Genomic DNA, 26260 nt, shown 5'->3' on the forward strand with positions numbered 1-26260 from the left:
TGAAGTCATTAAAAGCAAAGCAAACCATATTTCCACCTTCCTGGTGTCCTTAGTGTAGAGTATCCTCCTCTTCTGATGGAAAAACTCAAGTATTTCTCAAACACAGGTGATGATCACAGCAAAGGGCTCTGTTTTAGAATAGAAATAGAAAAGATTTTGAGTGTTAAGGTCTTGAACAAGAATGAGGATGATATTGGAGTGAACATCAATGTTCTGCCTCTTAATTTTTATTCAGAGCAATAAATAGTTATTATGCAATTTCTTGCCTCTTCATTGGGGGCACTTTTCCAGCTGGAGATGCTCCATGAACAGCTCTATGCCATCCCAAGGCTGGAAGAGTCAGGGATCTGTGCAAGGTCCATGGGATGGAGGTTTTCTTGCTGTTACAAGGGCTCATATTCCATCATGTCGTGGCACAGATTCATGGATTCACCATTTATGCATCCAAGGAACTCAGTTTATCCATTCTGTTGTAAGGGATGTTGCTGGATGTTGTCCCCTTTGTCTCATGGGTTACTTTTTCAAATACTTCATTGTATTTAAAAAAAACCCAACAAAATAAAATTAACAGACAAACAACTGAACTAAAATCCAGTACTTTTTTCTCTGGAAAAGTGTCCTGTTCCTTTATCTTTTCTTTCTCTGCTGTTCACAGTGACCTCTCTGGAAAGAAGTCTTCGATCTCTGGGGACCTCAAATGATACCCAAGAGCTGCAGGATGGACTGTGAGTTTATTTTAAATTGCTGCAGATCTTTCTTTGTCCCAGCCTTTTCATTTTTTCCCTCATCTATTCTCACCTTTTCTTCAGCCCTTTTAGGCATTTTTTTGTTAGGCTCACTTCTTTTTTTTTTTTTATTTCTGTTGGTGATTAATGGTGTTAGGATGTGTATTGATCCTATAAAACTTTGCTTGTGCTGGCTTCAGGTGGCAGAGAATGGTGGTAGATAAAGAAAAAGATGACCCACAGTGAAAGGGCTTTCTGTGGGTCTGTCTGTGTTGTTATTTTTTGTTGGTTGTTGTCTTTTTTTGTTGTTGGGAGTTTTTAATTTCTTTTTAAAGTGAAGCCAGAGTAGGATGCTGTGGTGGTTTTGGCTGGGATGGAGTTGATTTTCCTCATAGTGGTGAGTAGGAGGCTGTTTTGGATTTGGAATAAAAGCAGCATGGGTAACCAGGGATGTTCTAGTTGTTGCAGAGCAGTGATTACACAGAGTCAAGGCCTTTCCTGCTCCTCACCCCACCCCACCAGTGAGTGAGGAGGGAATGAGTGGCTCTCTGGGGTTTAGTTTCTGGCTGGAGTTAAACCACAACACGTTTGTGTAGCTTTTCCTTTTCTTTTATCCCTCTTCCACTTTGCCAAACTCCATGAACCCAAGTAAAAAGGGACTTTTGACCAGGGCACATAGTGTTGGCACAAAGGGGAATGACTTTAAATTGAAAGACAGTAGGTTTAGATTGGATATTAGGAAGGAATTCTTCCCTGGGATGGTGGTGAGGCCCTGGCATGGGTTACCCAGAGAAGCTATGGCTGCCCCATCCCTGGAAGTGTCTAAGGCCAAGTTGGATGGGGCTTGGAGCAACTCTTGGGCTAGTGCAAGGTGTCCCTGCCCATGGCAGAGAGTTGTAACTGGATGATATTAAAGTCCCTTCCAGCCAAAATCATTCTATGACTCCATGAAAAAAAAAAGAAGAGAGAAGAGGATATTTAATAGGTGGAAAAGTGTATTGTGAGGTTGAAAGCTGTGTCACAGCATCACAACACTGACAAAATGAAACTTCAGTTGCAGTTGCAGTAGCTCCAGTTCATTAAACCCCCTCTCCCAGAGCTGTGTACACACAAACACGCACAGTTGGCTTTCATAGCACGCATGCTAATTAGAGAATTAGAATGACTCTTCCAAATGTGGCCCAATTTATTAAAGATGCCTCCCTTAATGCAGCTTGCATGCAAAAATCAAGTGTTTAGGATGTGGCTCTGATTTCCTGTATATAACTGAAGTTCCTACTGAGATTTGGCTTTGAAGAAAGGGAAATTTAGGGGTTATTTCTTTATGTTACCTTTACACAACTGTAATTTGCCTGATGGACCTGATTGACCTTCTCTAGGCAATATAAACTCTCAGACTGGTTTTCAGTCTCTCTCCTTCTCTCCCTTGGTTTCCTCAGGGCATCAGATCTGCCCTAATTCACATCTAGTCTGTTTTGCAAAGCAGAGGATTAAAAATAGTAATAGTAATAATAGTCAGAAGATTTGAAAGTAAATTTAGGAGGTTGGAGAGGATGCAGGAGTACAAAGTCAGTCTGTGGAGATCGATGTAATCAGGAGAGATGTTTACATGGACAAAATTATTTGCAGCACAAACCACCTTAATCAGTGGAGATCCTTACCCCAGGAAAGTCTTATATCACACAGCTATTATGTTTCCTCTCCTAAATTACTCTTTTTTTTAATTTGAGAATCAATTCCTCGACTCTTCAGAGCACTCCAAAACCATGGCTAGATAATTTCCTTCTTTCCTGAGCAGTTACATAAATAGGCACCCATAAGGCACTAATTGCACTAATTATTTTTGATCTCAGAATTATAATTATTTGTCCAGGTAGTTGACTGCAGCTTATTTTTATTTTAAACATGCTTGCCTACCCCTCTTATCAGCCCCAGAATTCCTCCAGCTGCCTCCTGCTTCATCCCTTCTCCCCATTCTCCAGCAGGTCTCTCCTGGTTCCTCCCATTTGGTTTGTTGTATCTCCAGAGCAAACAGTTCCAGGGTGCTCTGCAGAGCAGGACCAGCAGCTCTTTCCCCCTCAATCCTCTCCTAAAACTGAGGTGTCCTTCCACTGCCCCCTTTTCCAGGCAAACAGCCTTGAGTGCTCTACAGGAATCTCTGTTTCTCCTGAGAGCTGCACCAGCAGAAAGCAGCACCCCATGAATCACAGAGCTGGCAGAGCTGATATATCTCTGCTCAGGGGGGTCAGCTCTTCAGGTGAGACCTTTGGGGCAGCGTTTTCTGCTTGCCCAGCTGCAAATCATGGCTTAATCTTCCTCCTTTGCCACTTGACCCCTTTCCTTCATAGGTTGATGCATGTTTCTCCTTGAACACCCTCTAACTTGGGAGATGGGAGCAGGGAGTGAACATTTGGTAGGTTTATAGCCTTGGCTATTAGGGAAACGATGATGTTTGTGGGTATCTAAATAGTAAAATTGCCACAATTTCTACTTCTTTATTAAGTGACTCTTACTCTGCCTAAAATGAGGCTGTTATGCAGATGAGGGGAGGCAGAGTATTTGGGAATAGGGATTAATGATGATCCTGCCACACAGGACATTCAGCTGCTATGGTCTGTATTCTGCATGTTTGCTTATCTGGCTGCAGGGTCCTGCTAAAACACAATAAAACCAATGTTACCTGATTCCTTTTCAAATTCACCCAGACTTTCTGCCTCTTAAGCACAGGACTCACAAAGGCATCAGGTGAGGGCAGGTTTCTGACTGTCAAACTAGGCTATTCCCTTTTCTGAAATGGTTTCTCTCCTTTTGAGAGCTGAGTCATTCAGAATAAGGGTTGTATCTGTCGTGAGTGAATCTGGGAGAGTTCATCCCCAGTGGAATGCCAGCTCCAGTCAGAGAGACAGACTTGGCTGCTGAGGTGAGCAGGGTGTGTACGAGACCCAACTGTGGATGATCTTGGTCTAAGTTCTTCCCAGAGCCAGCACAAATCCTTGTGTGCTCCGTACTTGGGGCTGGGTGTCCTGGCAAGTGAAACATGAATGTCCATAAAATGCAGTTGGTTGAATGCAACTGACCCTGGATTAACTGAGGAGAGAATGGGAGCAAAAGGAAAGAAGGTGTTTGGAGCTGGGATGAGGAGCTAAGGCCAGGAGGCAACACCAACAGCTTTCTCCAGTGGTGCTTGGCTACAAACAGCATGTTAAGTACTCGTATTTTGCAGGAAAAATCAACTGGTTTGTTTTCTGGGATGAAGGGGTTCTCCAATGTTAGGCACTGAAGGTAACTGGCTTTTAATTTAGGCAAATCAAATTAAATGCCCAGATCGAGCACTGACAGTGAAAACCAGTCTCTTTTCTTGTGAGTGATATGCCTGGTTAATCTCCCAACATCCTCCACAAAATGGCTGGAAATGAAAACATCCCTGTAATCTGGGCAATGCTCTCTGAGGAGTATGATAGAAGAAGAAAAAAACCCCAAAAGCTTTCATTTTTTCACAACCTGACCCTGTGTCATTGTGATCTCAAGAGAAGTGGCCGTGCAGGCTGCAAGTAGCACCTGTTGGCTACCTGGAAGCCATGAGACTGAGCTTTAAGTGGCATGAAGGGGCTTTGGTGTCCTTTCCATGGAGGCTGGTTGGCCATGGCAGCAATCCATGCTCTCCAAACCAGGTTTCCTGCATCACTCACCTCAGTGAGGAGTTTGATTCCTTACTGCACGTTTGACCTTGTCTCACTGCAAGGTCAAGAGCAGTAGGGCAGTGACTCCGTCACAGCTTATTACCCATTTTCAGGTGGGTCTGGGATGTAACTCAAGAGTCTTCACTCTGTGGCACTTTTGGATGCTTTACGAGTCAGTGGCAGAAGCATTTCCCTGTTCAAGGAGGAGTTATAAGAAGGATATTTTTGGGGCTTTTAGCACTGATGAGATTTACTAAAAAAAGTGTTGATTTCTCCTGATTTGAGAAAAAAGCCTTTTAACTTTCACCTTTCTTCTCCCATTGGCATTAATTTTTTTTAAAAAGTGAACATTATTGAAATACGTGGGATTTTTTTCCTGCACCTGAGAGAGGCCTTGGCTCTATATCTGTACAGTGTGAGAAAATAAAGCTGCTTTTCTCATTGAATTCATACACAATCCTGGATAAGATGGTGCATGGAAAAGAATTCCTATGGCCACAAAGGAGTTTCAAAGTATTTTCCACATAGGAAAGCTCGGTTTGAGATCTGAGCTGCTTCAGGGTGAGACAAGTTCAACTGTTCTGGAAGAGACTGAAAGTTCAGGTTTTGTATTGCTGCTCTTACCTGTGATTTGGACAAAAATTAACCTCACAAGGCACCTATTTTCCCTGGGCATGCAAGGTCTGCTAAAATGCATGTATGGATCACTGTATTCTTTGCTGGAATTAAAGGGAATTCCATCTTCCACACCCTTCCCCGGGAAATTTGCCACGTCACCTGAAATTTATTTGAGTGATGAGTAAAAGCACTTCATAAGTTTATTTTGCCACCACATGACCCTAAAATCACTGGATACTTATGGTGAAGTATTGTCAGTTTGGCATGCTTTTGGGAAAAGAAACATCCCTGGACAAGCTTGAAACCATTATGAACAGGAGAGTCAATTAAACTGTGGCAATGAGCTCTCAGGCTCAGTCTGAGGAGCTTTGCTGGATTTGTAGAAGCATTTCTGAAACACTGACATTCAGGGTGTAACCAGTAATTTTAAGATGGAGTGGACTGAGCTGTGAGGTTTGTGTGGCACAGGTTGTTCACACCTTCTGATGGATAAGACACCTAAAGTGGGTGCCTGCATTGTCTCAGTCTGTGGTGTCTGTCAGGATTCAGCTCATCCTGGTAAGGCCATAGAATCGTGGAATGGTTTGGGTTGGAAGGGGCCTTAGACACTGTGTGGTTCCAACCCTGCCCTGCCTGGGCAGGGACACCTTCCACTAGACCAGGTTGTCCCAAGCCCCCTCCAACCTGGCCTTGGACACTTCCAGGGATGGGGCACCCGCAGCTTCTCTGGGCATCCTGTGCCAGTGAAAGAATTTCTTCTTATATCTAAGGTACACCTGCCTTCTCTCAGTGTGAATCTATTCCCCCTTGTCCTGCCACTCCAGGCCCTTGTCCCAAGTCCCTCTCCAGCTCTCCTGGAGCCCCTTTAAGCACTGGAAGGGGCTCTCAGGTCTCCCTGGAGCCTTCTCTTCTCCAGGTGAATACCCCCAGCTCTCAACTTCTCCCCATAGCAGAGGTTCTCCATCCCTCTGAGTATCTTTGTGGCCTCCTCTGGACTCACTCCAACAGCTCCACACCCTTCTGGGGTTGGGGGTCCCAGAACTGGACACTGCTCCAGGTGGGGTCTCACAAGGGCAGATTAGAGGGGAAGAAGCCTCTCCCTCACCCTGCTGGCCACACTTCTTTTGATGCAGCCCAGGATATGATTTGCTTTCTAGGCTGCAGGATCTGCTACTCTTGAGGATATTGAGATGCCCCGGGGGGTGTGAGATGTGTGGGTTTGGCAGCTTTGACACAGGACTTGTTGTCCTTTCACTTCTGAAATGGCAGTATTAGGTGTGGTGGCACACCAGGACATCTTCAGTGACACCTGAATCACCCCTGAATCAAATGAGGGAGTTTCCCTTCAGGCTGAATGATTAAGACAACTCAGTTCCTTCCCACCTAACTCATATTACACCAAGAAATGCAGTAACCCTTGGCTTTTTGGGGAGAGTTGTGGGATCATTTGTGCCTTAGCTGGACTAAAGTGATCTTTGCACATTCCCAGTTCCTCTGTGTTCTCCAGGGAGGATGAATGGTTATCCTTATGCCTTGGAGACTCACCAACCTGCTGCAGAGGTGGATGAATCCATGCCCTCAGCTCTTCTAAATAGACATGAAACAATGAAGGCTTTTTTCCCCATTAATTTTTATCATTTATGTGTATTGTTTCCTTTCTCATTCCCTGTTTTACCATTATGTTTGATAAGTTGGAGGTATAGCTTAAACATCTGTGGTGTTTTTTTTAAAGCTTCTGTTAAAAAGGTTTTAATTCCTCTGGAATGCAGATTCATTTAGAGCAGAAAAATATTTTAAAGTCATAATTTACTGAAAGAAGATTTGTTCAAGTAAATCAGACAGAAGCTTTTAAGTGTCAGCATGTTTAATTAAGGGTAGGATTTAATAATATTTTATATGGTTTTGTTATACTGCTTGTATAAGCTTAAAAAAAAAAGAAAATTATTTCCATAAATATTTTGAAATGTCGTTTTGATTCCACTAATATGTTAAACCCTTCAAAGTAATACCTTCCCTGTTCAACTCAAAGCAGTCGGATTAACTTTATCTATCCTCCATTTATCGCTGCTCCCATCAATTCCTGACAGGAAAAACCTTCTAGGTTTGGCAGGAAAAATGGGTTGCCAGATTGCAACATTTGCATTTAACTGTATAATACAGTCGCTGCATTAGTAACTGTATTTATGTGACAGATCTCACCCTTAAGAATCCCAGAGCTCCAGAGATGTGACATCCCTGTGATAAATGACAAAAGCTGGGGATGAACTGCAGAACTCTCCAATGATGATAAATTCATCTGCTTTTGACTGCCTTCCCTGCTTAGAGAGGCCCTTGGAGTATCCCCTCACATGCCTGAACAGCTTCTAATGGTCACTACAAATCAATCTGTCAGAGAAGTTTTTCTTTTCAGTGTTTTCCTCCTGAATTGTCCTTGCCAAAGGTCTGAGGTGGCCAAAGCAAGAGTGTCTTCCCACGTCAAAGTAGCCCTTGGTCGTAGGGTGTGAATTTTAAGCCCTGTAGTGATGGAGCAATGATTACTTTCTTGTGGCAAGTGATGGATGTACAGGACATGTAGGATGGGGACAAGGAAAGACCAGCTATCTCCTCTTGAAGGTCTTTGACTGCCACTGATGCTTCTGTAATTTTTTCATGCTTTTATGTCTCAGCTCAAGGTTTGTGTTCTGTCCTCAGTGGAATGGTGGGTCATGAAATTACCAAGTGAGTGAGGTTGGAAGGGACCACAGTGGGTCATCTGGTCCAACCTCCCTGCTCCAGCAGGGTCATCCCAAAACACATGGCACAGGGTTGTGTCCAGACAGTTCTGGAATTTCTCCAGGGAGGGAGACTCCATAACATCCCCGGGCAACCTATTCCAGTGCTGGGTCACTGCACAGCAAAGAAGTTCTCATATTCAGGTGGAACTTCCTGGGCACCAATTCCTACCCATTCTCTCTTGTCTCTGCTGGGCCCCCCCGAGCAGAACCTGGTCCATCCTCTGCCCCCTCCCTGCAGACATGGACAGACATGGGGAAGGTCCCCTCTCAGTGTTTCTCCTTGAGGCTGAACAGCCCCAGCTCCCTCAGCCTTTCCTCGTAAGAGAGATGCTCCAGTCCCTTCAGCATCTTTGTAACCCTCCACTGGACCTGCTCCAGGAGCTCCATGTCTCTCTTGTCCTGAGAAGCCCAGCACTGGACACAGCTCTCCAGATGTGCCTCACCGGGGCTGAGTGGAGGGGCAGGATCACCTCCCAGACCTGCTGGCAATGCTCTTTCCAATGCACCCCAGATACCATTGGCCTTTGTGGCCACAGGGACACTGCTGGTCATGGACAGCTTGTTGTCCACCAGGACCCCCAGGTCCTTCTCCACAGAGCTCTTCAGACTCTAGGAAAAAGGAGTCCATTCGTTACTGGTGTCTCTGCAGGTGAAAACCTTGTTTTTTGGGAGCCCAAGTCTTCCCACAAACCCTTGTTCCCGCCTTCAGTTTTCAGATTTGCCCTTTGATTTTAGGTCCAGCTGGTTGAACACCATGATTGTAAGAACTCCAGGGGAGGTGAGGACCAGGAAAAGTTTTTACCACAGTGTGAGCCCAGGTCCTTGCACATTCCCTCCAAGGATCTGCAGTAATGTCCTGTGGTCTTTATGGCGTTCAAAGCACAGACCTGGGTAAACAGAGAGAAGTATTTTGATTTCTGCCAATGATTAGATATTGTAAAAATAAACCTTCTCCTCACCCCATGGCCCCCTTTGGTGCCCCAGGTGAAATGTGGATGCTCCTGTGGCATCCCACATTCAAGGGGGAGGGAGCACCCAAGATTTGTGGATGCTCATGGTCCAAAGGAACAACAAAAGTCAGAGGAACCACAAAAGCTTATAAAGTTTTATTAGGAAATCATACACTTGCCATGGAAATTGGTATAAGTTAGTCCCTGATCTCCTGGTGTGAGCACAAGGCACTGGGATTTGTGTAAAGGATAAAATGGAAGAGAAAGAGATGAATTAAAGAGGAGGAAGGAAGGAAGGGAGGGAGGGAGGGAGGAAGAAGGAAAGAAAGAGAAAGAAAGAAAGAAAGTAAGAAAGAAAAGAAAGAAAAGAAAGAAAGAAAGGAAAGAAAGAAAATAAGAATGTTTGTCCCAGAAAAGTGCTGCCTTACCTCTATGTGGCCCCTTCTCCAACCACATCCTGCTCTTTCTCACAGTGTGTTTTTACCAACAATCCTTGCTCAGGTTTGCAGCCATCCAGCTCTGAATGTTTGGGACATACACATTAACCCCTTTACCTTCTAGGCTACTCCAGCTCCCAGTTTGGAAGCCATCTTCATCCTCCAGTGAGAACTCTAGTTGTAGCATGAAAATTTTCCACTCCCAGAAGTGTAGCTGGATATTTCTATGTGTAAAAATACTGCCATGTTTGGTTTTTTTCAAAAATTTATTCTTAGATATTTATCTGGGAAATGCTGATTTCACACTGATGTTGTTCTATTTTTTGTTTGTTTTATGGGTGACAGAAGGAGGAATAAATAAATAGAATAAAATGTTCCTTCTCTTTTAATCTCTTAGGCCACCATGATAGTTTTTCTGATTTTTCAGAAGCTTTTCTGAGATTAAGCATTGAAAAATATGCAATTTTCCCTTCTTAATGTTACCAAAATAGTAGCTTTTTAGTTTGGAGTTAATTTCTTTTGCCATTTTCCTGCATTAGAAATGAAATATGGTATTTGATTCAGTTAAAAATTGGCATTTCAAGTCAACAGAGAAAAGTTCATCCTCCCTCACCTTGAAAACAAACCAACTTCAAATATTTTGCCTCTTTCTTCCTGCAGAATTAAAGATAGTGCAGGACAAGTTCACATTCTGTTAGCACAGCCTGCAGAGGGCAAACAATTGTATATTTGGGGAGAAATATCCACGGGCAGGAAGTTTATCTAATGACTTGTGATCCTGATTGGAGCGACTTCCCTCTGGGTTTTTAAGTACAAGTTTTCGTAAAATTTTTAGACCAAAGAAAAAATAAAATTCTTGAAGGGGGGACAGGACATGTTAATGGTGAGTTTTTATGCCTTTAGTTACGAGTTCAACCATGAGGTTCACATTGATTGACGGGGGGGATGAAGTTGGTTTAATTATTCCTGTGTGCAGGAGTGGAGTGTGGGGTTGTCAGGGCTGAGTATCCATTGTGCCCTGGAGTCCTCCAGGGCTTGGACACACCAATCCAAACATGCTGATGCTTATTGGGATACTTCTATTGGCTTTGTGTAAGGTCTGGTTTATTCTCTGAGTTTGATGCTTCCCATAAAGCCGAGAGCAACGGTCCCATCACTGGGAATGAGGTTTGTTGTGGCCTGTGACCTGTTGTTTCTGGAGGCTGTCAGTGGAAGCAATTAGTGTCCTCTGGAAGGTTTGCTGGGCTTGAGGGGGGAAAAAGAAAGAAAACATGTAGAGTCCAATCTCAGAGAAGAGTAGGAGGATCCACCGAGCAGTTGCCTGCTGGACAAGTCACTCTGCATTTTTTTCTCTGCAGTGCTCTAATGGATGATTCCTTTCACACCATTCTCCATCAGGAATAAACCCTCTGAGCAGACACTCATCCATTGCAGGGGGCACAGCAGGGGTTAAGCAAATCTTTAGGCTGTTTGTGTGGACATTGGAAGTTTTAATTGAGTATGGAGACGGTTTTTGGTAAGTAACACTTTAACACTTCCAGAGAGCAGGAATGGGAGATCGGAAGGAAATCTTGTAGCGGATTGTGTTTAAACCCCTTTTCCTGCCTTGTTTGAAGTGAATCTAGATAAGGCAGATGAGGATACCCTTTGGGAAAATGGCTTGGAGGAATAGAAGTGAATAATGCCAGGTGAAAGTTGAAAATAAAGATAATAGAGAATAGAGAGAAGAGAATAGACAGAATAGAGAGAAGAGAATAGACAGAATAGAGAGGAGAGGAGAGGAGAGGAGAGGAGAGAAGAGGAGAGGAGAGGAGAGGAGAGGAGAGGAGAGGAGAGGAGAGGAGAGAACTTGAATACAACATTGATTGGTTATTACTGATATCACAGCTTTTTAGAATTTAGCATGAGAATTAACAGATTTATTCCAGAAAATGATGATGATAAGCCGTGAGTACACAACCTCCTCTTGAATAACAAAGCTGAAAGTCAAGTGTTTGACAAACATGTGTTTTATTTTGAAATAATTTAAACCTCAAGGGGGTTATATGTTTTTACCAGGACATTTTCTATTGCTGTCTACTTATATTTTCTCTTTGTTCAGAAAACACAGATGCAATTTGTACAGGGAAACTTTCCCTGTTCTCATCCTGTGATCTTCATGCATCCAGTCTTGCAGAATAATGAACAAGTAATGTCATGCCTCTTTCCTGGATTGCAATGTCACAAAATGGGAATTTTATTTCTCGATTTAAAATAATGGAGTTCCTCAATACACTCCTTAGGGGTTAAACTAACTGTTTCCTGAGGAGGAATTTTCATCCTCCTTTAGAAGTTATTTAATTCATATTGATACAGTAAATAAGTGCAGAAGGTTAAGATGGCACACGTGACTCCCTGTGCTTTGCCACAGTAAACAGTTCCATAAAGTTTGGGTGGTTTTGAGTTGTGAGTACCACGAGTGCTCTGCCACTTTGGTCCCATGGCAACAATCATGTTATGAAAGGTGGAGACAAAGCAAACTTGTTAAAACATTCAAAAGGTCCAACCTCAAATAAGTGTTTTGTTTCAGCTGTATTTCTCCTTTTCTTTCTCTTAAGCTTCAGGAAACAGTAACCCTGTGTGCCAAAGCCTTGTCTAACACCCTTTTAGATGGTGTTAAAAATTATAATATCCCCCATTTCAGTTTAAAAGATGGAGAAATATGTTGCCTTGAGAAGAGGTGATTGTGGCTGGAGTCCAGTCTTGCTTCTTGGAGGCAAAACCTGGGGTGGGAGATAAACACAAACATAGCAGCACAGGAAGGAGCAGCAGCTTTTGTTTCTAGTGCTACTCCCAGGAGGTACAAACTGAAAAATCCTGGATATGGCCAAAAATAGCAAAAAAAGTAGCTGTTCTGTGCTGTCTAAGCCTGTACAACCCTTGAGTCAAAATGCTGCTTCCAGAGGCATTTTTGAACATGGCTTTATGCAGCACTTCAGAGGAGACTCATTGAGATGACTAAGCAAAGATATAAAATGAAAGGGGGGTTACAGGTTGTTTTAAGTTTGATGAACAGAAACTTGTTGCCTGTGGGAGGAGGGGAGAGGTAAATTAGGGTCACTTGTTGAGGTGAACCTGTCCCTGGTGGAAGAAAGGAGGGGAGAGCAGGACAAGAGCCTTGCACTGCAGTTGCAGGTACAGATAGAGGTTCCACATCTCAAATCCTGTGCTCAGTTTTGGACCCCTCTTTGCAAGAAAGACATTGAGGGGCTGGAGCGTTTCCAGAGAAGGGCAACAAAGCTGGGGAAGGGTCTGGAACACGAGACTGGTGAGGAGCAGCTGAGGGAGCTGAGGAGGCTCAGCCTGGAGAGAAGGAGGCTCAGGAGGGATCTTGTTGCTCTCTGCAACTCCCTGAAAGGAGGGTGTAGCCAGGTCGGGGTCTCTTCTCCCAAGCAGCAAGCAATAGGAGAAGAGGAAGCAACCTCAAACTGTGCCAGGGAAGGTTTTGACTTGACATTAGGAAAAATTGTGGGTGATCAAGCATTGAAACAGGTTGCCAAGGGCAGTGATTGAGTCCCTGGAGGGATTTAAAAGACATGTGGATGTGGCATTTGGGAACATAGTTTAGTTGTGGGCTTGTCAGTGCTGGGTTAACAGTTGGACTTGGTCATCTTAAGGATCTCTTCCAACCCAAATGATCCTGTGCTCCTAAGACAGTGCAAACTCAGCTAAACCAGGAGAAGCTGGGGTTGTACTGGCAGAGGGCAGGGCTGATTGGTGTTAAAATGATTGACTGTGGATGGACTCCCAAGGACTGAAAGGGATTTGTGAAATCAATACTTGGAGAGCTTCGCTTACATGCAGGATTGCAGCGTTTTTCCCCTGTGCAGCTCTACGTGCACTCAGCTCCTTTAAGGGTAATTGCCCAGCAGCAAAGCCCAGTGCCTGACATTTTATTTTGGTGTGTTTATGGCACTGCACATGATTGCAGTTGTGCTATTAGACAGCAAGGTTCGAGATAAAATCATCTCAGATGGTTCAAGTGGTGCTGATGGATCATTTCCCTGTATAGACCATTTAACTGTCTGAGGGAGCAGATTGCAAATGGGATTTAATATGGGTTGGTATTAACTGCTGAGATGTTGGAGAAGGTGGGCAAAACAGCTGAGTTATTCGCCAAAAGGCAGGTTACAGCAGCAAGTTGACAGGAGATTTTGATTATAATGTTGATAAAGCTCCTCAGTCTCTCCTGCTTGATTTGTGACTGGAGTTAGAAGGAAAATCCAGCTTTGTCACATTGTCTGAAGAACAGAAATGAAAGGAAGTAAGATTATTGAATTGCTGAGCATGGAAAATTCCCCCAAGCCCTGTAGAATAATGTATTTTAGTGATGCTGTACAGGTTGTAAAGGTCAGTTTGCACTTCAATTACAAATCTAGGTTTAAAGGTTGTAAAGGACGGAGGAAAAATAGTGATTTTTTTTTTCTTTTGTAATTACCTCTCAGAGTGCTGATAATGTTTCAGACTCATTTGTAAAAAGATTTCACAGCTCTATAGCAACAGGCATTTTAAAAGCCATGGTGGAAATGCTGAAAACCTAGGTCCTAGTTTTATTTCTTCATTTTACAGATGGATAAAATAAGCCTTTTAAAATTTAAGATTTTACAGTGAACTAATGACAAAGTTGGGAAGGAGTCTATCATGAAAGGTTCAGTCAAATACTAAACCAAGTTTAAATAAAAAGAAGCCACACTTTTTTTAATTATTGTTTTTAATTCTTTTCTTATCCTTTTCTAGCAGAATTCTGGTTGTTTATCATCTTTATTGGATGCGATTTCACACAGTGCTGCAAGTGCAGGGTCTTTGCATCCTGGGTACATCTACAGCTGACTGAGCTGACAAGAGAAAAGTTTTCCCACAATGAGCAAATGACCAAAAAACAGAATAGCCTTTTCTTTTCCTGCATAGATTTGATTGGAATAGGGTAAGAAATGTTAGTTTTAAGTAGGTGAGTCGATGCATTCTACCCAGCCAAGGGTACTTTGCCGTCCCATAGCTCCATATGTATCTCTTTTCCTTGGCTCTGCCTGAGTGACCACACTGCTAACAAGCCATAAAAAGAGAAAGCAGGGCCACAGGGTAAAGGTTACTGCATGACAGGACCAGACCATGCTAATTATAGCACTGAAAAGCGAATTTTAAGTGGATTCACCTAAATTACTACATTTCTCAGGCTGGTAGAGGAAGGGTTTTTTCCTCTCTCACCAACCAAGGGAGGCTCCCTCTATTTTATGTGTCTCTTCGTTCAACCAATTATGCCTGTGAGATGGACAATTAAAAAAGCATCTGTTTTTATGGCAAGAGCATTTTATGAGCCATGGAGGTTTCCTGCATGGGGCGGGAAGATGAGGGATGGAAAACGTGGCCATAAGGAAACAAAAAAAAGGAAAAGAAAAAATCTTGGAAAAGGCTCTTCTAAAAGCTGTGGGATGTGTGTGCACCTCCTGAGCTGCCTGGCTTTGTCCATACAGCAAAATGTTGGACAAATGGATTGGCAACAGGATGGATGGGAAGCTCCCTTTGTGGTTTGCTGCTGATGCTCTTGGGATGAGCAGTTGGACAGTGGCAATGGAAATGCTTTTGGGTGTCAGACGGGGCATGTGCCACCCAACACAGTTCCTGTAACAGGCTCACAGCCCCTGAGAAGGGCCAAGATGCTTCTCCACATTCTGCTTCTTGGGAAACAAGGGATGGATGGATGTTTTGGGTAGAGATGGTGGGCTTCAGGGTGATGGATTTTCCGTGTCCTGCCTTGTAGGAAATGCCACCTGGCTCATTGCTAGAGAAGGAGAGAGAAACTAAAGGGATGGAGGGCAATATTTGTTGTGTGTCCTGGGCTGCATCCAAAGCAGGTGGGCAGCAGGTGAGGGAGGTGACTGCTCCTCTGATCTGCTCTGGTGAGACCCCAACCTGCAAAGCTGCCTCCAGCTCTGGGGGCCCCAGCACAGGAAGGACATGGAGCTGTTGGAGCAAGTCCAGAGGAGGGTCAGAAAGTTGATCAGAGGGATGGAGCAGCTCTGCTGTGAGGAAAGGCTGAGAGAACTGGGATTGTTCAGCCTGGAGAAGAGAAGGCTTTGGGGTGACCTAATTGTGTCCTTCCAGTACCTGAAGGGAGCTATAAGAAAGATGGAGAGAGACTATTTACAAAAGCCTGGAATCACAGGAGCCTGGAATGAAGGGGGAATATCTTCTAGCTGAAAGAGAAGAGGTTTTAATTGTATATTAGGAAGAGATTCTTTCCTGTGAGGGTGGTGAGCCCCTGGAACAGGTTGCCCAGAGAAGAAGCTGTGGCTGCCCCATCCCTAGAAGTGTTTTAAGTCCAGGTTGGATCGGGCTCTGAGCAAGCTGGGATAGTGGAAGGTGTCCCTAACTCCTCCCTTCTCATGCCAGGGGGGTTGGAACTAAACGATCTTTAAAGTCCCTTCCAACCCAGGCATTTCTGTGATTCCATGTATTTTCACATATCCAAGCTGTTTTGTTGGAGGGCTGGCACGTGAGACACCTTAATGCCAGGAACTGATCTCAGCTTTGACAACTGACTCCACACAAAATCCATGGCCAAATCCCCCCCATTTCCTATGACGCAGCTCTTCCCACTGTGATTTTTCCTCTAGAGGCAGCTGTGGGCTTTTGGATCACATCTCCTCCCAAATCTAAGCTCCCTTGCATGCTGAGCCAGGAGAATTTGGGAGATGGGTTATAATGTTGCCACCCAGGAATCCCAGTCACGCTCCCAGATCCCCGGTCATTGCCTGAGAGGAAAGTGCTCGGCGTACACGTCATATGGGATGTTTAGTGCTTATTAGTCACAGCCAAGGAAATGTCAGCTGTGCTTCATCCTAATTTTTATGAAGCCACTGGGGCTCATTTTCTTTCTGCTCAAGCAGTGCAACCAACAAGCATTATTTTAGCATTGAACTGTATTTTTTTCCCCCATGTATATAACTATAGATACATTGTGTACGTAGGTGTGTATATATATGTGTGTGTCTATGCACAGTACCCTTAGAGAAATACATAAAACATTTTAGTAGCTATATAAAATAATCATTTTGTGTTGTGTTTCCAAGTGTCTTGTGTGTCAGCGTGAGGGGTGTCTGTCTGCCAGACAGACACATAAATTGAGGCACGGAAAGAGATGAAATGAAAAAAGATTGAGATTTTTATTAACCCAAAGCCCCATTCAGCAGCTTTAGGGACACAGTTTTGTGGCCAATGGAGCAGTTACAGTGCCTGATCCTGCTGCATTATTTTCTGCTCCCACTGAGTTGTTTTCCTCCTGCTCCATCCTGCAACATAGAGGTATCAGATATAAAAATACAGTCTGGTCTAGTGGAAGGTTCCCAGCCCATGGCAGGTGTTTGGGATGAGATAATCTCTAAGATCCCTTCCAACCGAAACTATTCTATGATTCTAATAAATACAGAGATTATTTTAAGTGGACAGCAAGGATATATAGTCAAAGAGTTACACATCTCTTCTTCCATTTCTAATTGGTAAAACTCATTATATATTAAATATTTTAATATTGGGATCTTCTCTCATTCAAGATTGCTGACCCTCTTTTTTTTTCTTTGTTGTTGGGAGATGAAATGAGTGTGTACAGTGCTCTTCTCACATTTGTCAAATGGCAGGATGATGGATAAGAAGGAAAAAAAAGAGATGCTCATGCTTCTCAGTGATGCTGATATCCTGCCAAAAGCAAAACACATTATATTTACTTGTGAAGACACTCCTGAGTCCAGCTGTGAGATCACACAGTGATTGTGCAGCTCTTAGAAACCCAGACCATCTCTTACTGCAGTTGTCCAGATTTCCTTTTCAGAGCAAGTACATTTTCCCTGGACTGGTCCAAGCAATTTTCCCAATCTACCCATCCAAACAATATACACAAAACCATATAAGCACCTGCTTCCCTCTCTGCATTCAGCAGGGGCTGCGACACGGAGAGGGCTGGGAGGAGCTGGTTTATGCATGAGCTACTGTGCCTGCTCAGCAAAAGCAGATTATTCCCGTGCAGATGGGTTGTGTTCCCGAAAAATGCACCTTAGTGGATTCCCTCTCTGGTCTCTTCCCTCCATATTTTGCAGGACTCAAGGCAAATGACAAGTACCAAAGGATCAAAGTCATTTATTGCTGTTGTAACTGCATGGAGTGTAGTTCTATTATTCAGAGGCTTGCTGCTCGTGGGGAATCGTGTCTTGGACTGTGTTCACATTGATCTTTCCCCTAGGTTTTGGAAGGGACTGGTCAAACTCAATCTTTGTTGGCTCAGCCCTAACTTCTTATTATTTTCTAAAGCATTAAGAAATTATTCAGTGCTGATCAGGCTTAAAATAAATAATCCATGAGAATTAAGATGTGGTGCAAAGAGCTGGTTCCTCTGTTGTGAAATGCAGGATGCTCTGAATAGTTCAGCAGGAGCTGTCCTTGCTGGATCGTGGCCAAATCTCCTTTTTCATGTTGATCAACACCTGAACAGTAGTATTTATGGACTCAGATGGAGCTCAACTGGAGCCAGAACATACCCAAATGGCATTAGGGTCTTGCAATTTGCTCTCTTCACCCCTTGCAAAAAGAAAATGGAGGGAGGAGGACAATAAGCAGGCAAGATGACCAGCTCTGTGGTGCCTTATATGTGAATATTGCCCTGGAAAGGAAACCTCCCTTGAGTGTCCAATGAGACCATGGACCAGGGACCATGTCTACTGTTGCCCAGAGAGGTTGTGGATGCCCCATCCCTGGAAGTGTTCGAGGCAAGGTTGGATGGGGCCCTGAGCAATCTGGTCTAGGGAGTGGCATCCCTGTCCATGGCAGGGATTTGGAACTAGACCATCTTTAAGGTCCCTTCCAACCCAAACCATTCTATGAGAGGCTCCAGAGTTTCTGATGTTCCTCTCTGAGGTTTCTCTGTACACACAGTGCCTTAGGATGAGCTGTTAGACCTATCAAGGAAATGTGGTACCTCAATAAATGATGATGCAGGCAGCATTTTATTCATAAATGATGGTGCAGATGAAGGCACAAAGAGGGGAGTAGGATCTGAAGGAGGCATTAAATCTGGCATTTGTAGAGTGGGAAAATCATCAACATGGAGGGGGAGCTGGAACATGATGGACTGTTTATTGTGAGAGAGGAGAGATTTATGATGAGCGTGTGAACGGCTCAGTGTTTTCCCCGTTGCCTCCTGTTTTCATGGAGGAACAGAGTTTCCAGCTGAAATCAAAGTTTGCCTGAGCAAGAATGAAACAGTGCTCAGAGAAACCAGGAAAAAATAAATAACACAAGTAAGGAACCTCATATTATATTTTAAACTACCCTTGGCACAGTGTAAGATGATTGTAAAATTGCAAAGCTGCCTAGAAAACACAAACTCTGAATAATTCCTGGGCGAAATGAAGAACAGGATTGACTTCAAAAGAATGCTGTACATAATAAAGTGGAATAAAATACAGAAAGCTGACTCCAGCCTTTCATTTGTACCCATAAACTTCATGTTTGTTTGTTTTTTTTTTTCAGACCCTTCTTCCCTCCCTCATCAATTGGCTTAACAAAAATCACTCCCTTTCTTCATGGAAATATGACTGCATGGATTTTATAGCCCAGTGCCTTCCACCTTGGTGGATGCAGTAGCACATCTATGCTCTGACCTACCTGTCCTCTCACTTGTATCCTGTGATTTGTTATTTATTGTACTTGTGAATTTGCTGTATTTTCTTGCCCACTCTTCTTAAATATTTTTCCGGCTCAAAGATTTGGTCTTATGAGAAGCTGAGGGAGCTGGGGATGTTTAGCCAGGAGGAAATGAGGCTCAGGGAAGACCTTATGGCTCCCTACAACTATCTGAAAAGAGGGTTTAGTGAGGTGGGGGTTGGTCTCTTTTTTGAGGTAAAAAGTGATGGGATGAGATGAAATGGCCTCAAGTTGCACCAGGGGAGGTTTAGAGTGGATATTAGGAAAAATTTTCATAGAAGGGATTGTCAACAATTGAAAGAGACTCCCCAGGGAAGTGGTGGAATCACCATCCTTGGAAATGTTTAAAGAACGTGTGGATGTGGCACCTGGGGACGTGGTTTAATGGTGAATATGGTGGTGGTGCTGGGTTAATGGTTGGACTTGGTGATCTTAAAGGTCTTTTCCAACCTTCTGTGATCTAATATAATCACATATTATGAACTTCTGAATTAAATGCTGATTTCATGGATGCATTAGTTCCCTATGACTGCTGATGAGTGGTTTTCTAAAAGGTTCACTTAACTGAAGCTTTAAGATCCACACAAAGCTCACAGGTATAAGTAGGTGTCTGTTCACCTGGGGCTTGTCTGAGGTTTATGTGCAGCCATTTGTGTACATTAGTAAGTTTTTCAGTATTTAAAGAAGTGCTGCTTGGTATATAAATGTCTGAGGGCTTGGGAATAATGCTCACTATTTGTAATGAGTTGTATTTTCCTTCAGTTGTGGGTCAGGATTATTTTCTGGGTTTGTTTGTTGGGGTTTTTCAAGGACTGGAGTAATTTTTAATCCAATTTACTTGTCACAGCTGTGATTACTCAATATGGGAGACAACAATGAACAGATTATTTGTAATCCTTTCTTAATCATTTTCTCCTCTTTAGTTTTTATGCTGTTAACACACGGCTGCAGAGTCTGAGCTGTGTATTGTGGAACATTTAACTCTGACTTCTGAAATCCACATCAGTGAGAATAAGGACAAACAAGAACAAAAAATTTATACAATGCTTTGTTTTAGCCGTAAAGCCTGAAGTCTGGCCTCATGGCCATCCCAATCCCTATTTTATTCAGGATGTGGTGTTAAGAAAAAAAATGTTTTGTTTGTGTATAACCCAACATTATTTTATTATTAAACAATTTGTCGCAATGCCTTTAAAATGCTGCAGTGCAGAATGAATAATTTGGGGTGTCACCACCTTCCTTCTTGCTCTTGAGTTTTCAGGAGGAGAAACAGAGGAGCCCTGACCACCTCCATGCCCCAAAAAAGCACTTGACACTGATTGAGGCTTTAGGCTTTTAGATGATGTTGGCATCTCTGTTTTTAAAGATGTAGGTAGAATAGTCCATGTTATTTTTGCCATCCAGTTTCCAAGCACCTCTATGAGGAAAACTGGAATGCTTGGGTAAAAATGGGTGTATGAAACCTGTTATCCCACCCTCTGCTCATTCCCAACCTCCAGATTTGTCCTATGACAGAGGGGCTACTGCCTTTCCTGGGTGTAAAACTCTCCTTAGCGTGGTAATTAGGGGCTGCTTGATTTAAACACACTATAAAAGTCCTGCCATCGTTTATTTGCTTATTTATTTGGGGGCTTTATTAATCTGTTTGCTTTGATTAGTAACCTGACTGGTTTGAAAACGTGCAAATGGCTGCAGTTCCTCCAGGGTGTCCCTGCCCCATCCTGGGTCTCTTCTATTCCTCAGATAAAAAGCTCTGTTGTTTTCAAATTTGTTGGTGTAAATTGTTGTGAAAATTTACATTCAAACAACAAACGAAGAAACAAAGCGAATTATATAATAACATGCAAAAAAATGTTCTGTAAAAATTAATCCGCTCTAGCCTTCACACTGGTGAAGTAGCTGGGCTTAAATTTGGTCTTTGACTTGAATTCTTGACTAAAGCCAGTGTTTCTGGGTAAAATATGACAAGTGAAATTCCAAGCCTAAAATAATTCATCGTGGCCTGAGCATTTGGGTTTGGCACACCCCTGAATTTATCTCTATCCTCCCTCCATTGCAGTGATGTCCAAGCTCCTGGTATTTATTACAGTTTTAGTCAGCAGTCCTTTGAATAGCAAAATAACGTTTGTAAAACTCCTCCAGTGTTTACTTCACTGGGGCAGCAGCTGTGCTAGGAGCAGTTGTAATAGTAATAAGGATGAGAAAGATTGCTGGGAGGTATTTTAGTCACTGTCAGAATCACTATTTCACTTTCCAAACAGGGCTGTGTCTCTCAGGTCAGCACTGGAGCAGTGTCTGGGGATTGAGGGATCCAGCAAAATACACTGAGCTCATCAATTCACATGGAAATGTGTCCCTGGCATCTTCCAGGCACCCCAACCTTGCAAGACCACGGGGCTGTCCATTTTGTTATTCCCCAAATCTTTTGGGGCAAAAGAGAGCACATTATTTATATGAAACAGTGATTTTATTGTTATTCCACTGAATGTTTTCACAGTCTGATTGTCCAAGTTATCTAATTACTACAGAAAGGTTCATTAATAATACAGTTTAAATTGTTATTGCTGGTACTTTTGTTTTGTTGGTTCCCAGTTCTTCGGGTTTTCTGTTCTCTTTTGCCTCTCTAAAGTTGGTTTTATCACAAGGTGGAACTTCTGTCACGACCACTGATGAACCACAATGAGTTGTGTTTACAGACTAAGATGTCTGGTACTCTCAGATGTGATTATACTCATCCGTACCTCATTTTAATCTAGGTCTTAGACAGAATAGCTACTTGTTATTGCTATAAACTGACACAAAACTAGAACAAATCTGGGCAGTGGCAAATGTCCAGACAGTTGTAATTGCAGCTAAAATAAGCTCAGATGAGCTCAGGTCAAGACAAGCTCAGTCGAGTCCTCGAGACCCTGCACTGTGAGGTCAGGCCAAACCCTGTGGCTTTTTACTAAATAACATTAAAATCAAATTTAGTGACTGCTTTTCTGGTCAGACTGGCAAGGAGAAACAACAGACTTTGGTGTGATTAATGAAAAAATGTGACTTGTTGATTTGTAGGAAGTGGGCAAATTACAATAACCCAGAGTATCCCAGAAAACAGGATTGAGACCAATCTTGAGACTGTGTTATAAGAGTTAAGGTCGGTATAATAAATGACACTGTGTTTTGCCCAGTCCTTCCAGATTTGGGAAACAATTTTGAAATAGGGAATGAATTACTCTGACTGACCAACTGCCCCTAATTACAAATGAATTGTGAGGACGAAGCATTATAGTTCTAAAAAGGCATAATCCTGTTGACACATTTAGAGTGTAGCCCCTCTTTTTCAGGGTTATTCAGTCAATCTGAGGGCAAGCAACAAGTGATACTTGTTATTCGGTGCTTCAATACATAGCAAAAGCAACAAAAAGTCTTCCATAGCTTTTTTTATTGCCAAAAACTCTTCTTCTTCAAGTGGGTGTAAATAACATTGGGACATGTGTGTGTCCTTGAACAAAAAGAAGGATGTGCACTGGAGAAAAAACATTGAGGACTTGCATAGTTTAATTAGCACTGGGTTTATGTTTCTTTTTTAATTTGGGGTGTGGGCAGTGCTCACTATTTTGTCATGCCTGATAAATTTCAATTTACTCCCACTAAAAAATAATATCAAAGGGAAACATAAAATACAAGTTCTGTCATTTTTCCAGGCAAAGATTCCCTTCATGCTGCTTGTTCTCCTCTTTGTATCAGCTGGATCTAGATATGGCCTCAGTCTGCTACAGTGATTCTGGAAAGATGAGATATAAACCTTGGTGTATACTTGGGGTTGTAAAACTGAGCTCAAGCTTGACTTATCTGTGTTCTGTTTAGGTCATTGAAACTATGTGACTACGAGGAGTTTTGAAGGCAGAGGGAGGAATGAAGTGGGGAGAGAGAGGAGAGCAGGAGATGGATGCTGTGTGCTCATTTCCCTGCATGAAAGCCAGGTCTTCACAAATTTGTTGCACTAGGAGGTTCAATAACTACTTGTAGTTTAACAACCAGCCCCATTGAGCCTGATCAAATGTCCCATCCAACCTAAATTATTCCACGTTTCTAAGATAAAGAAAAAAATACTGGTATTTTCCAAGGTCTTATTTCTTTTGCCCAGACACGTGGACAATTATGTTGCAGAGAAACTCTGTCACACGGAATTTGATGAGGCCACCTTAATAAAATATTTTCTTGCCCAAGGGATTATACTGATCGTGTGCAGATCTCAGTAATACAGATTTAATCTGGTTTATCCTCACCCTCTTGTTGTGGATTCAGCTTTGTTGTGTTTTGCCCCACCTTCCCACACTGGTTTTTAGCCTTTGCTTTCAGAAATAGCAAGATTTTGAATCAAAGACTGTTTTATCTGCTCTATCTGCCCCACAGCTTCTCATTCAGCCCTGTTTTAAGTCAGCATCTGACTCCCTTGGTTCTCCCAAAAAACCTTCCCAGAGAAGGAAAAGTAGAGGCTGTTCATGGCCTCTCTGCTGTCACCACCAGCTGATGCTTGTTTGGACAGGTTTTTGGTAGGTTTTCTCTTTACCTTCTGGGAGTCTCCTGGAGTTTCCTTCATTTTTTGGTGCTTTTTCCAATTCCAATTCTTGATTTACCTCAAAGGATCTTTCAGTGTCCTCCTCTGACACTTTTAATTGTCCTGGCACTGAACTAAACTATTAGGAAATTATTGAACTAATGAGAGTTAAAACATTTTGTCTTTCTCTGCCTGGCAGGGTGCTATTCAAACTTTGTATAATCATCTGCACACACTGAATGCTAAATTTCATATAAAAATATAATTTGTTAATTAAACTTTCTCTGTCATGAACATTGGGCTAATGCTCGTGGCTCATTACTCGTGTGGGGACAGTCTGGGTGGGGATCAATCACTATGGGATGCAAAAGGGTTTGTGGAGACTGACCTCCCTAATCCAGTTTTTGAGGGATATGGGAGGAGAAGGCTTTTTCTCCCCAGGGGCTACTTCAAAGCACAGTGTGAGCTAATGCAGTGCCAGACTGAGAGCCCTGTGTGTATTCACAGAAGACAAATAGGATGGTGCTGATCTCTGAAGAGGAGGGAAAAGGGACACTTCTGCAACCCAGTTAGGGTTCCACTGTGGCTTTTTCCATGAAGAAATGTCTCTTATGAAATCACAGATTGCTACCAGCCAGCTCCAGCCATGGGAATCAGAGAATCAAGGAATCATTTAGTTTGGAAAAGACCTAGAAAAGTTCACTGAGTCCAATCTTTAGATCATCAAGACTAACCTTTAATTTTTTTCCTGGAGTAATTTTCAAGACAAGAGACTGGTGGAAAATGCAAGACCATTTTCTTGCACAATCCCAGCTGGACCACCAGGGATTAGGGCTGGAAATCACAAACCCACTCCTCTTCCCAGAGGAGCTTTCACCAGAGTCCATCAGTGAAGCCCCTCATGCCACTCACGGCCAAACCGTCGCTTTGTCTTACACAAAATACACAAAAGGGTAAAAAAATTGAAGCCTGTTAAACCTTTATATTTGACTTGTAACCTCAGGTGTTATTTCCCCAGGGGTGCAGCCCTGGGAGGTCTGGGCTCATCTCAAACACACCAGAGCCACGAGCTGACTGCTGGCTCTGCCAAGCCCTGAGTGTTGGGTTTCACCTGAAATGAGCCCTGTGGGCTCAATGCAGCTCTTGGGGGAGTAAAGCTTGTTTGTGCTGAGGATTTAATGTGTTCAGAGTGCTGAATACAGCAAAGGAAAATCAGCAGGGCTAAAGCAACCAACCTTTCCATGCTCCCTCAATACATCTCTCACCATCTTCCACTTCCTCCAAGGTTGTGACATGCCAGCCTGGGTGGACACAAACTTCGTGGCTCATCCAAAATGCCAAGGTTTTGTGACCTTGGCTGCCTTTCAGAGACCAAATTTGAGGTCCTCAGCACGCTGTGCCCCTTCCTCCCCTTCATGCACAGCTGAGTTGTGTTGACATCCATCTCCTCACCTCAGCACCTCCTCCACAAACTGGACAGGGGACAAGGCAGTGAGGGGGACCTGCCAGTTCTTCAAATGAGTTTCCTTTGCTGAGCTCCAAAATGGAGGTGGCTTTTCTTTTTACATTAATTTTCTTGTATTAGTAGAAAGGAAAAGAACAATTGTGGTGCTGTGTGTGTGTGAGCAGCCTTAATGCTGGATTTAAAAGCAAGTCAGAAAAGCAGGACTTTATGTATGGGGATATAAAGTGAGGAGGAGGAGGACTGTGTCAGCAGGCCATGCTTAGGCTTTAACTTGTAAAATGGGTGTTTCATTACTGTGCTGTTCAGAAAGACCTGGTCTAACTCAAACTGGGTGTTAAGAGTTGGCATCTTTTATTAGACCAAGTGTTAGAGTTGTAAAAATAGATAAGTTTTCTTTAGATGTACAGGAACTGTCTTGTAGGCCTAAAGCTTCTTTCAGCTCTACCACTTGTTTTGATAAAAAAGGTTACCTTTGCCTAAAGGTGTCTTCCACATGTTCTCAGATCAGCACAACCCCAGCAATTTACTATTTGTTACCCTGGGAAAGGGGGGAGATTGTCCAGGGTATTTTTGAATAAAACCCTCCTTTTTCTGCAGGTGGTTGGACTGTTGTGATTCCAGGTTAGGACTGTTGTGATTCCAGGTTAGGTCCTGGGACTTCAGGGGATCCCGTTGGGAAACTCGCAGGCTGCTCTGCAAATACATCCCTTCATTTGAAAATGTAACTTAAAGGATGGAAAATCTGAGGCAGGTTTTAGATTGTGGGGCTGTCCACTGAAGTATTGTATCCCTCTCTTCTCTGGGCCTGGGGGGTTGAAGCTGAGAGGAGGAGGAGGACAATAAATTACTGGGGAGCACAGATTACCAAAGGGAGAAAAGAAGATTGTGTCATGCTAAAAGTCAGAGGGAAAAATAGCAACTGATCTTTGTTCTGTTGAGCAGAGACAGCCAAGGTGTGTTTACAGGGAGTGGTGACAACTGTAATGATGGGTTGCAGTGAACTCCCAGGCATGAGTCCTTCAGTCCAATGGCACTGGGATGTTAAACGGTCTAAGAAATAATAATAACTGTAGGATGGCATCATGTCTGTCTCATGCAGCACCCTCTCCTCTCCTCTCCTCTCCTCTCCTCTCCTCTCCTCTCCTCTCCTCTCCTCTCCTCTCCTCTCCTCTCCTCTCCTCTCCTCTCCTCTCCTCTCCTCTCCTCTCCTCTCCTCTCCTCTCCTCTCCTCTCCTCTCCTCTCCTCTCCTCTCCTCTCCTCTCCTCTCCTCTCCTCTCCTCTCCTCTCCTCTCCTCTCCTCTCCTCTCCTCTCCTCTCCTCTCCTCTCCTCTC

At 43.2% G+C, this 26260-nt stretch overlaps 1 protein-coding gene across 4 annotated transcripts in view; it reads left to right on the forward strand.

Annotated features, from left to right (window-relative positions):
* The window catches only part of TSNARE1 (t-SNARE domain containing 1), a 477763-nt gene that overhangs the window by 165242 nt on the left and 286261 nt on the right, over nt 1–26260 (forward strand). For all 4 annotated transcript variants that reach the window (XM_027698547.1, XM_027698550.1, XM_027698548.1 and 1 more), the window contains one exon: nt 656–725. In XM_027698547.1, coding sequence (XP_027554348.1) covers nt 656–725 — 70 coding nt within the window. The remainder of the gene's footprint in view (nt 1–655; nt 726–26260) is intronic.

Source organism: Neopelma chrysocephalum, unplaced genomic scaffold (genome assembly GCF_003984885.1).
Source record: "Neopelma chrysocephalum unplaced genomic scaffold, ASM398488v2 Primary Assembly neopelma1_129, whole genome shotgun sequence".
Classification (NCBI taxonomy): Eukaryota; Metazoa; Chordata; class Aves; order Passeriformes; family Pipridae; genus Neopelma; species Neopelma chrysocephalum.